General features: G+C 37.4%; 1 protein-coding gene across 2 annotated transcripts in view; it reads left to right on the forward strand.

The window, feature by feature from the left end:
* Positions 1 to 11,160: 11,160 nt before the first annotated feature.
* The window catches only part of LOC121314428 (beta-1,4-galactosyltransferase 6-like), a 36,414-nt gene continuing 28,170 nt past the window's right edge, over positions 11,161 to 19,404 (forward strand). Inside the window, exon 1 of one of the 2 annotated variants that reach the window (XM_041247700.1) lies at positions 11,161 to 11,974. In XM_041247700.1, the coding sequence (XP_041103634.1) occupies positions 11,860 to 11,974 (115 nt within the window). In that variant the 5' untranslated portion in view covers positions 11,161 to 11,859. The remainder of the gene's footprint in view (positions 11,975 to 19,404) is intronic. The other variant, XM_041247698.1, reaches the window with a different exon arrangement.

Below are 19,404 nucleotides of genomic sequence, written 5' to 3' on the forward strand. Positions count from 1 at the left end.
GTCTATGAAAATGTTTACAGTTAACAATGAATGACCTTGGCAGGAAATCAGATGGTCTGAAACTTGCCTGAACAGGATTTTTTGTTAAAGCAGAGGAGGTCAAAAGCATTGCATAGCTAGTATGGGACTGTTATATTTTGACTGTGTTCTTGACAGCCTGGATTTAAGTGAAAATAATTGGAACTATATCTGCAGACTTAGAAGTTTGCTATGAACCTCTACCAGCTTTTATTCAATATGACTTTGTTAATTTTTAAACCACATCTATACATGAAATAAAACCATCTTACTGCAGAGGATGTTTTTGATATTAGAAGGGAAGTATATTTTAAACACAGGTTTGAATAATTAAACAGAGTAGGTGTTATATATTAAAACACATCTCTCTATGTATTTTTGTATATCTATAATTGTATTCACTTGTATGCTATATTCAGGAACTCCCTGGTACCAGAAGACAATAGCATCAATTCAAAAGTTCACCTCACATATTTTGGACATGTAGGGGAGGTGGATTATATGATCCATGCTCTGAACATTTCTGATCAAGCTGATTGTTGCTTTGTTGTATTTAGAAGTCTTTGCCTTTGAAAACAGTTCCTGCCCTTACACTATATTCTACTCTTCCATATGTATTTTGGAAAGTAAGAACTATTCTGAATGTATATATCTTTTATATTGATGCATTACTATAAGGTATAGGATTTATGTTTTATCTGTGGAGAGTGATACATTGGATGTGTTAGGATTTAGAGGTGGGCATTTTTAGCTCTTTGCATGCATGGCCTGTGGGCAAAACATGTTATAACCATAAAAGTATTGAAGTGTTAATGCTATTATACCTGTGAAGGCACTAGACCTCCCAGATTGCTTGTCAGCTGGGATTCAACGTAGTCTGTAACTACTCAATCCATTTTAAGCACTTAATAAATACTACTAATACTACTCTGGTTCATTAAAACTTCAAACCGAATGAGTGTGTGATTTTCTTGATTGTTTAAAAGTTATCTGGATACAGTCTAGCTTGAACAAAGTTACGAACTTGCAGGTAGCGGAAAAAATTGTTTTTTGGCAAGTTACATTTTTGGCAGAGCAGTGCGAAGGAGGCAAACTGACTGTTAATTTAGTCCTGAATAGATTTAAGACCTTTGGTCACCTTTTGACACAGGACAAGAACTTCAGAGGTTTAGAAAAAAAACACTGAAATATTTTGGGATTTTTTTTGGGGGGGAGGTGGGGGATTGGTTGCTCCTGCCCTGTCCCGCACCGCCTGTGGTTGCCTGTTCCACCACCTGAGGTTGCTTGTTCTGCACTGCCTGGGAATGCCACGTCTGCTGCCAAAGATACCACTGGCAGCATTTCTGCTGCTGGAATTGCCCCGGCTGAAGGAGTCAACCTTGGTGCTGTCAGCACATCTGCAACATTGGCTACTGGCAACATTGCCGCCCATGGACCCCTTGTTGCCTCTCTTCTTGGCCTGAGACTTTGAACAAGACTTTTGGGCTTTTAAGGGGAATGTGGCCTTTGAGGCCATGTGTGCTGCACACAAGGGGGGAGATATGTGGATATAGTGGTGTACGGGATATAAATGGGTCTGTGTAGCATGAGTGATTTAAAATATATAGTTGTATTTAAGCACGGGGATTGCACAATCACTCCACTAGCAGATTAAACGGGGTATTAGTTCACATGAGATGTATCGAGTGATTGATTGATTAGCAATCAAGTCTCGGTGCAGCTGCATAAAAAGTCAGTTTTCACGCACACGGGGTGTTGTGTTCGACAGTGGAGAAGAGAGAATTAGAAAAGAAATAACAATTGCTAAGTGTGCTGTTCTTTTATTTAGTCTGCTTTATTGATTTATTTTGGCTCAAAGTGCTGTGCACTGTTTTATTCAGCTGTTTCATTTTCTGTGTATTATTAAAACGCGCAAGCAAGCACATTTCACCATATCACCTCACAGTGCTATGTTTCTTCTGGGTCCGACGTCACCACACACGTCATCCTTGTCACACAAGCACTATGTGAAGAAAGCTATTCCTTGTAGTCAGGAGTCCAGACAGCCTAAATAGTGAAGGAGTTGACACTCTTTGCTACAATTTGCAGGCCAGTGTTTTATTAAAGTTTAGACCTTCAGGGATAGGAATCAAGAGGCCTGATGGGCTGGAACTCTTGGGCACTGTTAGAAATTAGGTCAGTTTGAAGACATCATCAAGTTTAAGAAAAAAATTGTGAAAATACCAAATACTGTGTTTTCATTATTTTGTTTCTGAAATTCCAAATTTGAGTGCTTAATGCTTATTAAATTACTTTTTTAAACACATAATTTAATTACAGTAGTATGCATTCAGAAACAACATACACAATTGTAAAAGCATCCACAATTGTAAAATGGCAGCATTTTGATGACATCCTCAAACTAAAATCATGTTGATTGGAATCCCATTAGTCAGATATAGCAATGGGAAAGGCAATCATTATGAATGGGATAAACCGATTTTAATATTATAAACTATTAAGAAATTATTCAAAGTATTTCTACCTGCAAGTTGCCTTGTGCTATTTAGCCTTTTCCTGTGCACTCATTGCTAAATCCAAAACTTGATTATAATTATCCTAAAGGTCTGATTACACTGGGCGCTGTAGCGGAAAGCGATAAACCATGCAGTGTTTCATATTACATTGGAGCGGGAAACCTTGCAGTATATGTACATTTATTATCACATGTTGGTGTTGATGTCTGAACGTGTAGAAGACCTACTACTTTTGCTGCTGGCTAGAAGAATGAATAGATGTCAGAAGATTAGAAAACGCTGCAGGTGGATGCATGACACATTGTAGAAGATGACCACATCGGGAGAATACCACGTTAATATGTGAAGTTGATTCTCACGTAGATAAATTTGCAGCATACTTCCGAATGCACCAGGCACAGTTTGCTGACATTCTTAAGTTGGTGGAAAATGATATCAAGAAGACATCCGTGAATTTTAGCGAACACATAAGTCCTGGTGAAAGACTTGCTGTGTATTTAAGGTACTGTTGTGCATTACATTAAAACATGTATTTTATATGCTTATAAGTAGGTAAATAAAACAATACACAATTTATATTCAATGCTTGATCTTTATTTTTGCTCCTCTTCCATATTCTCAAAATCACAACACCCATAAATATAATTTAAACTTACAGAGGTGTGGGCTCAGCAGGAGTACTCATGGTATCCCATTGCATTAGCAAGGGGGTCGTACTGCTTTACATTGAAGTCGCATACGTTGCTTGCATTGGAGCCATTTGAGTAGAACAAGGTGTTTTTTGAAGGGTCTCCATCTCAGCCTCATGCATAATCTGATGTATTTTAAACTTCATTGTAGATTTTGTTCATGGTAAAAGTTTGCATATTGCCACCATATTCTTGAAGAAGATATCATCTTCATTCTCTTTTTCGTCTTTCCTTTCTCCCTGCAAGTAAGTTAAGATTGCCTTGTCAGCCTCAACCGACTCATCTGCCTCCTTCTTTCTTTTAGACTGCTGAGAGGATGCGTTGGTCTTCCTTTCTTGACTGTTGCTGCTTTCTACACTTTCCAGATTTCTGCTAACTGGACTCACACTGTCTGTCTTTCTATCACTGACATTATTCTCTTCATCCTCTTTCTCAGAATCAGTCAAGTGGATGGAGAGGTTGCTTTCTGTACTGAAAATATATAGTGAAAATAGTAACAATGTAAAATTGTATACACACAAACACGTCTGATATTTTTGTATTAGGCCAGGGGTTGTCTTGCGAATGTCCCAGAAGTTGGTTTGAATTACCGAAATCTGACAGTGTATCCTTATATGTTAAACGAGGGTACTTTGAAATTTAAATAAATTATAAGTAATAATTATGATTATTATGATCATCATTATGATGATGATGATGATGTGGTTATAGTCATGCATAACACATTGCTGGGGCAATTTTAATAAAATAACCAATAATTATGTATTTATTATTTTAAAAGCACAAGCTGGATTTTGAACAGGTCATGATTTTTTAAGAAATGCAAAATGCAGGGTTTACTAACTAAATCATACGGATTACGACGTCAGTAATGTCGTGTAACATATTTGGGGACACACATGACGGTGGGTGATATTTTGGCTTTATTCATTTCTTCATTTACTTAGGTATTAAATACAAAAACACATTTCAGTCAAGAGCTTAAATAATGTATGAATACATACGCCCTAGGTTTGATATGTGGCAGCAGAAACTCTAGGATTTGACTGTACTTGCTTAGCCTCCTGCCCACTCTTTGCATTTTATATTTTATTCCAGATTTTGATGAATGCATCTCAGATGTCTTTCGACTTCTTTGCAGCAAAACAGCAAAATAAAACAAGAGTATCAAGGTGTTGTTTCTAAAGAAAACTTTTGATGTCAGCCTTGTAGTCATGTAATTGTTTTATTTTTGTTTTTATTTTTGTTTTAGTGTTTTATTTACCAGCACACATACCAAAAGATAACATTTTGAGTTTTATGTAATGGTATATTCTAATCCAGTGTTCTAATAGTAAGTGTGCTATCTGATGGACAGTGTTCTGGCTGTTATATTTTGGGTTTTTTTATGTGCAAAAGGCAAATGGCCATATAGGAGACTGTTTGGTCAGATGGTTAAAGAAAGGGCCTTGTAACCTCCCCGGTTCAAATCCTGACTCTGACTCATTGTGTGACCCTGAGCAAGTCAACCTCTTTGTGCTCCGTCTTTCAGGTGAGACGTTGTTGTAAGTGACTCTGCTGGTGATGCATGGTTCACACACCCTAGTCTATGTAAGTCACCTTGGACAAAGGTGTCTGCTAAATAAACAAATAATGATAATATTCACAAATCCTTAAAGTTTGCAAAATGTTTTTGTAAACAGAAAAACTAATGTACTGTTGTTACAGAAGTAAAAGGTACATATTGAAACTCCTGAAGAACAAATAGCAACAAATGCTATTTAAATACTTTTTTTTATCCTCTATGATATTAAGATTTTTTGTTCTGTAGACACCTGCCTAAAATCAGTGTTTTACATTTATAATTATTATAATCTCTATACATAAATTAAAGATTTAACGTTTTTCATATTTCTTTGACAAATATACAAATATATATTTTAAATAAATACATTCTGCAGAAATACCCCAATCAGTTGTTCAAGGTCTCTCTCTCTCTCTCTCTTTTTTTTTTTTTTTTTTTTTTACTGGACCATACGTTATTTCAAGCACATGCAAATAATTCAATATATAGAATTTCAACCAACTGTGCCAGTTTGCATTTTGAAGCTTAATGCACCGCACAATACATCATTGTGTCAAATGAATCAGATTTCCCACTGCAGTATGTGCTGTTAAGTTCTAATACCAAACTAAAAATAAGAGAACAAGAGAATCTGACTATTCTTAGGATATGCTGCATTCATACTGTACTTGCCAAAAATGTGGAAAATTTTCAGCACTATACAAACTAAGAAGCCTGGTATCCAGTATTATGCTTACATCTTTTTTTTGACATTTTGCTGTGGCTGGTTGCCATACAGGAGGCCTGCTGCTAAATGAAGAGCCTGCAGGCCATATTTCACAAAGATTTAAATTAAAGGATGTTTTGTATGCATGAAACTGTTCCAGGCTGTTAAAGTAAAAAATATGAAAATATTTCATAAAAATAAATCATGACTATAATTTTGTAAACAGGGCCCTATTTTCTGTTGTCTTTGCAATTGTTTAATGTTATGATGTTTCTGGTGTTTGTTGTTTTTGTAGATATAGATGACTCCTCTGTATTACTGCTCACCACTAACTGAGACAGTTAAGGGTTTTAAATAACAGATAGATTTATTTTGTTTTTTCATTATTTATTATTTAAGATGTGTAAAGTAAACTGCTAACAATGAATTAAGATTGGGTCAGTTTTGATGACTCATCCCTTGATCTATCATTGCAGCAGAAACGGATCTGGTTGGCTGGTCTCATAGCAGCTAAAAAATGATTCGTTGGCAACCTTTGAATTTCCTCCCCTACCGTCAATGGACCCTTGCCTTTCTTAATATAATTTATATAGAACTTTCTACTGGTCAGGTCCATGGCGCTGGGGATGGGACTATGCAGGCCTGGAGATTGGCTGCAGAGTCCATTAGATCTTTTATTAATCCTTTTTCAGCTTTATCTGACTGATATTAGTTAGGGAGGTCCTCTCTGGGGGGTCGTTTTTGTGGACAGTGGTTTGGGTGGGGTGGGGGTGGGGGTGAAAATGTAAAACTTGGGGAATTATTGTATTGTATGGAATTATTGTAACGTATCTACACTGACATGTCTTTGTATTCTGCCCAATAAACATTTGATCACAAAAAAAAAAGATTGCAAAGGTCAAAGGTCAAAAATCAGGGTAATGCATTTTAACATGACTAATTGAATTTTGTTTTGTGAACTTTAGCAAAGATATACCAAATTGTTTTTTGCATATAAATCTTGGAAAAAAATTTTCGTCTGCTTTCTTTAGCCTTCTATGGCATACAGAAAAAAAAATGTAATATTGTAATCTTTCAATTTTATAGCTTTATAACATTACATCTATTCTTTGAAACAAAACAAAACAAAAAAAACGCATGTCTTCTGACAAAGATATAATGAATGATATGCAGTAAAAAGCACTGGTGAGTAAAGGCCTTTGCACACTGGAAGAGATAACGCATCCGCATTTAACGTGCGTCTAAACAGAGACAAACTATCATGTGCATTGACTATTGCACCTTGCACGCTGAGTCGTAATAGTCGTACGACGGTGATGCGTCAATTTTGGAATCGAAACAAGTTTGATTTGATCCAATTTGACGTGCGTTAAAAATAACATTGACCAATGAAAAACGACTGGGAAGACGCGTGCTTGCAGTTCCCTGAACAAAATGGAAAATCTAATTGTGTGTGCCGCCAAACAAAATGACTTCATGATAAATCCAACAAAGATTAGAAAGACTTTGAAAACTACGCTGATCTGCAAGGATTATAACTATCTGAAATTTTTTTATGGTTATGTCTTTAAGCGGTAGACCTCCACTGATGCTAAGCCTTTTGTTTTTCAGCCTATTAAAATAGCAGCAAACTGAAATAGCTTAATTATATACAACACAACGTGAGAGCAGCATGACTCAGGGTAGCTCACTCCATGTTGCTGTATTAGTCAGTACTTTTATGACAATGACTGTCAACAACAGAGTAGACAAATTATAAAAATGCAAACAATATTCAATACCCCGCCTCCCGCCCCCGTTCAAACTGCACAGGCACTCGTCTGCCCCATGGGTTAGGCGCCTACATTTAACGGAATGAGCTTTAAAAAACATTTGGAAACAAACTTTTCTTTCACTCTGGGCGCTGGCATCTTGGCACTCGCGTTGTGTCAGAACTGCCCTAAAACATGACACAAAACACGACTCAAAACGTATGCAAGTTAGAAAAAGTGTAATGATTCACCACGCACATGTGACCTTTCGAGTCTTCCCTTAAATTAACATAATGTTCATCTCAGGAGAGTCATTTGCTCGCCAGCGTCAGTGCTTTCATCGTGTTTAACTGTAACTCCCCATTTAAAATGACAATGAACACTGTTTAATGTGTTTTGGTTTCTGAATTAAAACAGAGAAGCTGTTAATTGTGAAACTAATTTGTAAAGGAGAGGAGACAAGTCGGAAGAAAACACTGACAGACCGAAATCCTAGTGTGTGTGTATCAATCAATCAATCAATCAATCTTTATTTTACATAGTGCCTATCATAGTGGAACACCATCACAAAGTGCTTTACAAGAGGCAGTAAATACAAGAAAGTCAATAATACTTCAAATACAAAGAAATGCATAATACATGATATACAGTAAAAAAAAAAAAAAAAAAAGCATAATACACTAAATACAGCGGAAAGTGCATACATGAAATAGTACATTAAATACAGTTGAAAGTACATAATACATGATAGTAACATAATATGTGAAATAGTAGCAGCATCTAATAGCAGATATCAGGCTTAAGGAGCATGGAAAGCAAGAGAGAACAGGTGGGTCTTGAGAGTTGATTTAAAGGGAGCAATGGTGGGAGCATCACGCACCAAAGCTGGGGGAGAATTCCAAAGAGTCTGAGCCATGAAGCTAAATGAGCATTGTCCAAGTATGGTGTACTTTTGCTTGGGGATAACATGCAGGCCAGAGTCGAAGAACCTCAGCTTGCATGCTGGGACACAGCCAGTCAGCAGGTTGAGGAGGTACTCGGGATCTGTGTGATGAAGGGCATTATAGGTGAGCAGGAGAGTTTTGAAAATAATCCTGAACTTTACAGGTAGCCAGTGCAGCTGGGCAAGATGGGGGATGATGTGATCATGTTTTTTTTACATCTGGTAAGGATCCTGGCAGCAGCATTCTGAACACTTGACACGAAAATTAGAGGTAGTCTGTTTTTCTTTGTTTATTTAAGAAAAATAAAACTGTACATTTAAAAAAAATGCTACACAATGCAAGACAGTATAAATTTTCCTGAAAAACACTGTAAAACATTTCGTATTAATGAATTGACAAATTTATTAATGAACTATTAGATGAATTAACAAATACATAATGAATTACTGTATGAATTGACAAATTAATTAATGAACTATTAAATGAATTAACAAATAAATTATGAATTACTGTATGAATTGACAAATTTATGGCCAAATTGCTGGTCAAATTGACCAATTCACGAATTGACAAACAAATTGACAAATTCATGAATTGACAAACTAATTGACAAACTAACGGCTGGATAGTTTTTAGAGTGGAAGTGTTCAGTACAAACTTCCTTTATGGCCTGGAGGGCCTCAGCATACCCAACGTCTTGGTCCAGCCGTTCCTTGCAGTTCAATGGAGTGTAAAACCTAAACGTTACGGTAGGAAGTAGGAAGTGACAATTATTGACACAAAATGTAAACAAAACAAACAAAGCATTATTTTCTGCTACAGGCAGGTATAGGTCAGGTGTAGCATGAGAAACTGCACCCTATGAGATAGTGCGACCCTGTACAGCCACGTGACCAAACACATCATTGAATGACAGAGTGCAATGCATCCCCCTCCTTTGTCAACGGAAAGGTGGAAACGAAACTTCTCATGTTTAAAATTAAAATATCTCAATAAAGTATGTACTATTAACGAATTAAATAGTAATTCGTGCACTTTCTTTTGATGCTATGCATGTCCTGATCTGACACAAGAAAAGGAAAATAGAATGGTACGTTAGTACTGCGAGTGCACATCTTTCCACTGTTTAAGAATTATATTTCTGTGAAATTGATGTTGTTTTTTTTTATTTCAGCATGCATAAAATAAAAATGTGAATCTTATGTGTGCATGTAGTACTTAATATACTTCATAAGGTGTAGTCGAATTCAATTTTAGGGACAAACACATTGTGAGTTTGGAGTAATATTTAATGAATGTTCAAGGATGTAGTCAGCCAAGACACCCGAGGCATATGCCTTGGTAAAAAAATCATAGTAATAATTATTTATCTAGGCTCTTTTACAGGTTGCTTCGCTGCAAAATAAAATGCAAGTGAAAACATTGATCGTAGAGATAATAAGACGTATGTGATAAGGGGTGTCTCTAAGCAAATCTAGGTGAATCTTGCTAAAAATGCAATCATTTTTAAAAAAGAAAGCTTTGAATAGGAACTGAAGCAGACTTTAGATTATAGAGATAGGTGAAAAGTCACCACCGGAACTCTTTGGATTCCCATGATGCACTGCATCAGCGGGGACGGAAAAAAAGGGGATCTTTGCTGAGACTGAGACTGTTCATCTGGTGGGTGACTTTGTGACATATTCCTGCTTTGAAAATTCCTCCTACAAATTTCACCAACATGCAGCCACTTCTTCCCTTCTATCAGCAATGCAAAACAATTAAAAAAAAAAAAAAAAATTTTAAAGACAACGGACAGATAATGAAGCCACAATATGCAGCTCACATATCATCCTCTTCCTCCGAATCTGCAAATTATTTATTTACATCTACTTCAGCAGTGGAAATGACAACATGTGAATATAAATGTCGGAAGAAAAAATTACCATATCGACTGGATGATTAGTTTGTTATTTCGTCTTTGGGAAAGTCAACCAGGGAGCACTCTAATAAAGATTTGAGAGCAATTTGGAATCATATTTTACAAGATTCTCAACTTTGTTCATTGAACAGCCACTTTCAAAATGACACATATGATATGATATGGCCTCATGAAAACCGCGTCTGCATGCTTGCCAACATCAGATACTTTCGGCAGTAGAGAAAGTCTACTACTGGCATGTACTTTGTTGTACTATGTTAATATGGATGAAGCTGAAGTTTTTTGTTTTCAACAAAGAAAGCGCAAATTGACTGTGGGCAAAAATGATCCAACACTAATTGAAGTTTGTGATGATTGCCACTTGACTTTCCAAATATGCACGCAATTTTTAAGGCTCTTCACCGTGAACAGGATTAAGACAGCTGTGTGGGCCTCAATGCTGACAAGTCGCTTGAACATGTGGTCTCGCCTGTCATTTGAAAGAGACCTCAGTGACTCTCTGGAGTATGACTCTATAATTGCAATATTCAGCCTCATGCCCCAACACTTTACCCTGTAAGATGGAGTGAAGATGAGAGGATACTAACTAGGCAATGGGAAGATTTACTAACTTTCATTATATTTAATAATTGCTTACAATGTAATATTCCTGTGTTTTCACTGTTTTGGTGACGCTGCCAGCATGGTTTTTAAAGCACATTCACAGTGGACATATGTAAATTTATTTATTTTTGTCTACTTTAAACATTTTAAATGGATATACAGGGGAAATATTTGATGTATTCAGAGTTTTAGTGGGTTTAAATCATTTTTGCAATGTAAACTATTTCCTGTGACGTCAGACTTTTGGTCATTGCCCGTCCACCCTAAATTGGGGCCCCCACCCACATTTCCAAGCCTAGCCACACCACTAAAACAAACATGGGCTTCTACAATCTGACGCATTAACGAGGCACTCCTTGACTCAAACAGTGTGACTCATCCGCCGACCTACCCCCCTTGGTCCCACAATCCTTTACTGCAGTCTGAGCCGTTGCCATAGTGAAAGCAGGAGGGCAGGGGTGGGGGGAGAAACTGGGCTGGCTACACCCACCGGAAACAAAGTCCGCAACATAGCAGCAGCAGTTATGAATTGCAGCGACACCTGACTTAATGCACATTTCTCTTTAAAAATACGTATATACAGTTTCCAGAATTACCATTCATCTGGTGTTCTTATATTATACATGAGATTTAACTGTTAAGATTCAGACCAGCTAGTTTTCAACACCAGCAGCTGATCAGTGAGTGGGAGGGAGGAGAGTGCAGAACCATTTCCCAGGGATTACTATCCAAACCAGTCTTTATTGTCGGCGAAAAGAATAAAGTGCATTCGGAGGGATATAGTGTATCGTACGCTTTTTTAAAATAGCTTTTTTTTTTTTGTTTAGACTCACCGGTAATTACCGATACCATTCCTTGTCGATGGTGTGCTTTTGGTATTGAATATTGTTGACGGACTTTTTTTTTTTACTCTGGACATTCCTTGCTCAGTAAAGCAATTCCTATTTTTTGTTTTTGTTTTTTTGGCTACATTGCATTTTCACTGCATCCGCCAGCATTAAGAATGACGACTGTATCGGCAGATTTTTTTTTTTAATAAATATATTAACACAGTTACGGACCTTGTTCTGATACATTTATAGTGTATTTTTTTTCTTATGGGATTGTATTTTATTTATTTTTGTATAACCCAGCCTTTGAAGCCAGGATGCTTAATCTGAAAAGGTTGCTGTGGGTCTCAAACCGCTCCTTCCTGGCCTTCATTTTCTTCTTTTCCTTGTCTACATCATGTCTATATTTCATATACGTGGCCCCTGGAATAGGTAAGGATGTTTTTTGTTTGTTTGTTTGTTTTTTAATATTGCAATACGAGATTTGGAAAGAAAGGTGGTGCCCTACATTAATACTGCATACACGCCTTGAATGGAAGATTCCGCATGGTTTCAGTATTACAAAATATTAGTTCTGTTTATTTTCACAAAAAGGCAGTAAGGCCGGATGTTATGTGACGGGTGTGTACAAAGTTATCAATGATGTGCTGCATTGACAAGCATAAAGATCATATCGCTCACAATAAGTGTGTAACATGAGAACGTGCACCCTATCTTGAGAGTGGTTCTCAATCCTGATCTTGGGGGGGGGGGGCACTGCCCTGCTGGTTTTTGTTCCAACTCAGTTCTCACGTATTTAATTGAACCGTAATTATTTAAAACAGATGGAGATTTCAAGTTAAGTGTAACATTTTATAAGGAACTTTATCGCCAATTTCCTGTAAGATACACAATTGACATACACAGATACAGTAAGATACACATTTTGATCAAAAGTCAAGAAAAAAGCAAAACTGGAAATAGAGACGGTTAGTCCATAAGTTGTTCAGATGCACTATGTGGTTCAATGACGCGTTTGGTCACATGACTGTACAGGGTCTGCACTATCTCATGGGGTGCACTTTCTCACACTAAACCGGCACCGAGCTGGATATTTATCGCATAACAGAATTCTCCCTATTGATGTTTATTTTTTTATTTTTTTTGTGTGGTAATTTATTAACATTTTTTTTTTTTTTTTTTTTTTTTTTAATAACGTGACAATATTGTAAATTATGGAAAGAAGTGTCATTCACAAACTTTATCGTCTGCTACACTGTGGACTTGCTTTTTTTTTTTTTTTTTTTTTTTTTTTTTTTTTTTTAATTTATTACATATAATTAATATGTAATGAACATTTAAGTTTTATGTTAGAAAAATCCTGACCTTCACTATTGGATTACTTGAACGGAGCTATTTGAAACCATGACGCCCCACAGGTGCATGTTTTGGAAGGTGGGGGTGGGGTTGTCAGTTAAGGAGTCTGCAGTCTGAAATAATGCATGCAAATATGAGATCCAATTTTGTATATTTAATTGAACATCACTGGAACTGACCCTGCGGCTTTTCATGTATTTATTAACTGGAAAAATAAATATAGTGCAGTAAACTTATTTTTCAAGATGTTTACTGCACTTTTCTTTTTAAGAAAGGCATTTTGTCTGAAATAGAAACCTGTTGTGTACATGCAACAAAAAACAACCTTTTAAATATTATTTTTGTACGCTGCAGTTAAACCTCCCTACCAACCTTTTATTTTTGCTCATTTTGTTCCATATGTTGAAAGTTCAGTTGATGCCTCCCATTTATTATTTTTAGATTTGATGTCCGTTACATGAGAGTAGATGTTAAACTTTGTGCTTATTTGAGCTCGGCTCTCGCCAAGATAAGTACCAACTAAGACGTAGCTTTGTAGTAAATAAATTGATCCATCTGCATCTCCATCCATTTGGGTTGCTTTCCATCTGATGATGTAGATGTCCTTCTGTCTGGTGTTGATTGCTGAAGTGTAATGCAGGCTCCAGGGATCAGCTTATTTTGCCTTCCCAGTGCATCTGCACACACAACGGCTGCGATGCTGGCTCCGGGGATCAACCCAGTGCGGTCTCCCCAGCGCATCAGCATGACAGCCTTCTGGATTGAGCTAAGTAGGGTTCATCTCTGGGGTCTTCAAGTGGGCACCTTCCATCCTCAGTGTTTCATTGACTAGCCCACGACACCTCAAGAGGGCTCAACAGTGATTCTGCAGTCCCAGCATCACCCCCCTCCATCTCCCACTCAGTTCAGCCCAGCTTACTTACCCGTGCATCAGCGTTGCTTTCTTTCTATTGTGCTTGAGATCCCCAACCAGAATCTTTCCGTCTCAACAACAGCCAGTTGCTGCTTCTTTCTGCTGCTTCAGATAAGTTCTTCACTGCGCGACGCAACTCTTGGCCACTGAACCTGACGTGTCTGAGAAACCAGGTTGTACAGTGTGCCACAAATCCTCGACAACCCACCTCCACTGGGTAAACTCAGACTCTCCTTCCTCGCTGTTCCACTTCAGCAGCTAGTTGAGCATACCAAAGTTTCTACCTCATACTCCTGCCTCATTCACAGCATCCTCCCAAGGCACTGTTAACTCTACCAGTTGAACAAGGCGTGCTGATGCAGACCACAGGACAATGTCTAGTCGAAGGGTAGTGGTGGCAATTTCAAGTGGAAAAATAAGCTGTTGACCAATATCTGCCAGCATTTTCCAGTCTCTAGCAGCTTCCAATTGTCCTGGGCGAGACTTGGTTTTAAGACCTTTTCTTGGTGGTTTCTGTCCTGGACGGAGGAATATTGTCTTGGGTGTAATGCTTTGATGGAACTGGTGGCAACTTATTCAACTTGTTCAAGTTACGCTTGTCTTCCAGTGCTAAGGCCAAACATCACAGCACCTGGTCATGGCACCAAGTAAACCGTCCTTGGCTAAGATCCACCTGACATCCTGTCAAAATGTGCCTTGATATTGCAGGTGTTGAACACAAAGGACATGAGGGATCCTCACCCACCCAGAGGTTTAGGTTCTGTGGTGATGGGAGAACATATGATCCTGCTCTGTTCCATTGTCCATAGGTCTTGCCAGCTGATCTTGCGTTGTTCCACACTCTCTCATTTCATCCATGCTCCCTGCTTTGCCTGGGAAATGACCTTTTAAACACCTGATCCTCTCCTCCTGCTTTTGCTCCTCATTGACTACCAGCTTCCTCCGTTGAGCCAAGGTTGCCTTGTGCCATGTAGGAGGAGCTGAACTGAGACCAAGACCACCTTTTCCATCCTGAACTTGCCCCATAATATCTCCGATTTGAAGTGCAGCCATAGCATCTTCCACAGTTTTCTTGGCCGCCCATTTTCTTCCAGTTTTCAACACAGGTGCTGCCCCTCTTACGCATTTATCACGTGAATCTACTCATTTCATTTCCAGTCAGACTTTGGCACACTTAAACTCCTCGGTTAGAGCAGAGATTGGTAGCTGCAGTACTCCTTTACCATAAAGTCCCACTCAACTGAGGCAGCGTAGAACTCCCAACCATTTCCTGATGTGTAAACTGATTAAAGCTTCCAGCTTCTCAACTGTTGTCAAGGAAACCTCGTATACAGTTAGTGGCCACAGCAGTCTGGGCAGCAGACCAAACTGAAAGCACCAGAGTTTGTTTGCCCTGTAAAGTGCTGCTGTTTATGCTCTTCAACCCTTCCACTGCTTGTTGTTTAACTTCTCCCACACAAACTGTGTCCGTCGTACCATCTCCCTAGACTTTTCACTGGCTTCTAGATTTATTAAATTGGATCCTAGTTCTCTTCCTTCTAAAGCTACATTTTTATCTGTACCGTGAAACCAGTATGTACAATTTTAAACGAGGCTGCAACCAGTACCATCTGCAGTCTACAGTCTTCAATCAAGTCTGCAACTGGACATTGCACACAAGTCAAAGATCCCCTTTTATGTGTCGTGTTTTTTATGGTAACTATAAATAATTTGAAGACCTCAGACATTTCCTAGAGAATGTAAAATATTCACAGAATTCATGGTTAGCTTAGACATTTAGTAACTTCCACCATCAGCACTAAGAGAGAAAGTTCTGCCAGCCTGTAATTCTAGCGGCTGAACAAAACACAGACAACAAAGTCGAATACAACCCATAGGATTTTGGCTTTATATTAACAGTGAACACAATCAGTCAATTAGTGATTAACAGGGGTGGATCTAGCCAGTCAATACTTTAGTAAATTCTTCAAGATACACAAAAGGTTTCATGGGCACCCACATCACCTCAACAAATTTATAACATACTTTAAGGAAATGTTCCTTTCAGTGCAGTTTTGAACACATTTGCTAGTAAGTTTAAATAACATGCTAAGAGTGCAACTATAATAGCAATACTTGGAGTTACTCAAATGTAAAAATAGGTTCTGCCTGCTATTTTTCCCCACTCTTTCTCTGTAAGCTGAATTAAACTCCTGATGTTGCATCACAGATACAAAATCATTGCCAACTCTTACTGCTGCTTTGTGGAATTCAGATTTTTTTTGATGTTCTTTCAGTTTTGTAACTGCTGAACCTATCAAGTCCCTCTATTTAAAATGGAAGGCAAATTACCATGCCTGCTTCTTTAGTTGAAGAGATGTTATCAGCTCTTCATCTAACTAGGGAATCTGCTGCGCAATTAAATCGTCTTTAAACTCCAGACAGTAAACAATGTAACCAAACCTATTATATTTGGGACAGTTGCGACTGCTAAAGAAGATGCAACAGATGAAAAAAAAATAGTTGTGTTGACTCGGAACTTTATTTAGACACCCTGTAATTTTCCTGGCGAAAGATAAATTAAGTTTAATAAAACTGAAGTTCGGGAGGGGGAACAGTCCACACGCATCACTTCATCTAATTGTAACCTATTGAAATATATAAATACCCATGTAACTCACCCTCTCTCACGCATTGATTCATTCACATCCCTCCACCTCCCCATCTCCGCCAGGGACTTATCTTAATTACAGTCACTTTGGGGGGTCTTCTGCCTCATCCAAACGGCCAGGTAGTGGTCCCTCAAACCAAGCAGGGTTGTCCTGAAACCAATGAATGTTGGTTTGCTGGAGGTAACAAATAACTTTTTTTTCAGTTTGATATGTTAACATTTTCACTTCTTTTGTTTCATTATTTTATTAAAATTATTCTTTCAGGGCATTTTGTTAATGGCACGTGTGCAACATACAAACCTTAAGTGTATTTTAAGCAACATTTTACACAACAGTTCTCCCACACGTTTGGTCACCATCACAACTGGGGTTACTACAGAACCTCTGCACTTAAAAGCATTTGTATTCAACCAAATTGTTATTGTCATTCTCACACTTCAGTTTATTAAAATATATGATATGCAGTGTCATAGTGCATTCATAAATACTGACATTCTTTTAAAAGGAGAGGCAGCATGTTTGTGTTAAAGGCGCCAATGGTGCCTAAACCCCAAAAACGTTTCCCAAAAAAATGTCTTGCAATTGTGGAAGAAAACGTATCAATAACTTCTACCGAAAAAACAAACAAACATGCATTTATTTATTTGAATAATAAAAAAAGTTGTTAATTATAAAGTACATCATTATAGTTCATGTCAATTAACTGATTACTTTGTCAGGTCATTTGGGAGAGAACATTTTTGTATGTGCTTGTGCCCCCCTGAAACCACCTCACACTCCCCCTGCCCCTGGGGTCTCCAGGCACCATACAGTGAGTGCATGCTCATTTTTTTAGCTTTGTACAGGGATCTTTATCACTGACATACTTTAATGTTTATGAAAGATTTAAAAAAAAAAAAAAAAAAAAAAAAAAGTAGCTTACTTTGTGTATTATTTAAATGTCTACAATGCTCCACTGCAGTAGTTGTAATAAATGACACCATGATGAGAGTAGAAATTGGCCAAAAGTATTTGCAGCCAGCAGAATATCCTGATACAACTGTTTTAACACATACATCTAGTCACTACTGTATTAAAACAGATCTATAAAGTGGACTTTAAATTAAATGCACTATTGTCACAAAGACGGTCGGAGTGGGTGACGTCAGAACAGGAAGGGAATACACCGAGACAAAACAGATGAATTGAAATGATGAGACGCTTGCTTGCGCCGGTTTATTGTAAATAAAAGGGTTTTAAACAGACAAAACGCAGGACACAGCACATTCACCAAAATAAATAGATAACAAATAATGGACTATACTTAACAACACAGTGCATGGACAGACACACTGACAAACACGGTGAGTTTTAAATACACAAGTATCGTGCTGGTCCCACCAGCACGCAATAGCAGTTGTTATTAAATTTCTCCTCCTCTCTCTCACGTTCTCCACTCACCGAACACCAAACCCCGAATGGGTGAAAACATGCTGCTTTTATGCAGTTGTACCAAGACTCGATTGCTAATCAATCATTCAATTGTTGTCTCGGTACAACTGCATGTGAATTAATAAAGTGCAGTTCCCCTTGTTCACATATTATTACTTTTTACTTGCACGTGAAGTGCTGTGCAATCCTCGTGCCTAAATACAAATATACATTTTAAACACTCATGTTACACAGACATGTTTATATCCCGTGTACCAATGACTATATACCAACATTTAACACACCACACGCAACATATAACAGATAATATACACAGGGGCGGGCACTTTGTCACAGCTATATATTCTGAAGTACATGAAGCTAATTTGGAAGTATGTCCAGTATCTTGTAATTTACTGAAAAGTAGGTCTCATTCTTATAGAATCATGCCAGTTTTACAAAAGGCTATTTGGACAATGACCAGCAAAAGCACTCTCTTATTGGCAGCATTATTATCATGTCTGAATGAGAATTTTATTACATGTTGGTCAATTTGGGAAAAAAAAAAAAACTTTATAAACTTTGTGAGGATTTCAACTTAAACTTCAGATGGGAAAATTCCATGTCAAACATCTGGATGTATGTGGCATAGATGTGGTAAACAGATTCTCAAATGAGTATTTTGAGGTTCATAAGAAACCTTGTAATATCAAACTGTCTATGACCTTGTGAAAATGTGGATCAACCTGCATCTTGTAGTTGTCATTAGGGTCTATATTGGAAACTGATACACAGACAGTTTAAACAAAGTATGAGGGAAACTTCTGTACATGTGCGGAATAATATTACATGTTTACCTTTTATCCTACATTTCCCAAATGTCCTGTAAAGATCAAAAGTAACACTCATCCTAGGGCTTCACTATGAAAGATGCCCAGAAACTTGGTCTACCAGTTTGTAATATATCATTTTTTAAAATTATTAATTTAGTTTAATTACATTTTAAAATTCATCATCCAGGTTTTTTGTAAAACTTGTGTTGTCCATATTTCAAAGATTACCCTACAGTACATTCCCACTTTTGAATTATATAGCAAATTATATAGCGATATATGTAATTTATAGCATCATGGCTGCTAACATTCCAATACCATATGATTAAATAAGTACAACACATCGTTCAGATTCCATTTAATTCCATTCAGGAAAATCAAAGTTGACAATGAGCCATTTTATAAGGTCAGTAACTCATAATCTGGCTCAAGAGAACAAGCTTTAACTCTTGTAAAGTGTTTGCAGCGGTTTTTGTTAAATTATTATAAGCTGTTCACCTCGCTTGAATGTTCCATCAACTTTCATCACTGTACATCTACACAATGCACCATTGTTTGGTGCAGTTCAGTTACAAACAGAAACAATTGTAGTGACTGTTGGAAGGACAATTAAATACAGGCTGAAATGCAGCAAGAATTAATTAAATTAAATTAATTAATTAAGAATTAAAAAAATAAATACATGCAGTGAAAAGGTTA

The sequence above is a fragment of the Polyodon spathula genome, chromosome 4 (genome assembly GCF_017654505.1).
Source record: "Polyodon spathula isolate WHYD16114869_AA chromosome 4, ASM1765450v1, whole genome shotgun sequence".
Lineage (NCBI taxonomy): Eukaryota > Metazoa > Chordata > Actinopteri > Acipenseriformes > Polyodontidae > Polyodon > Polyodon spathula.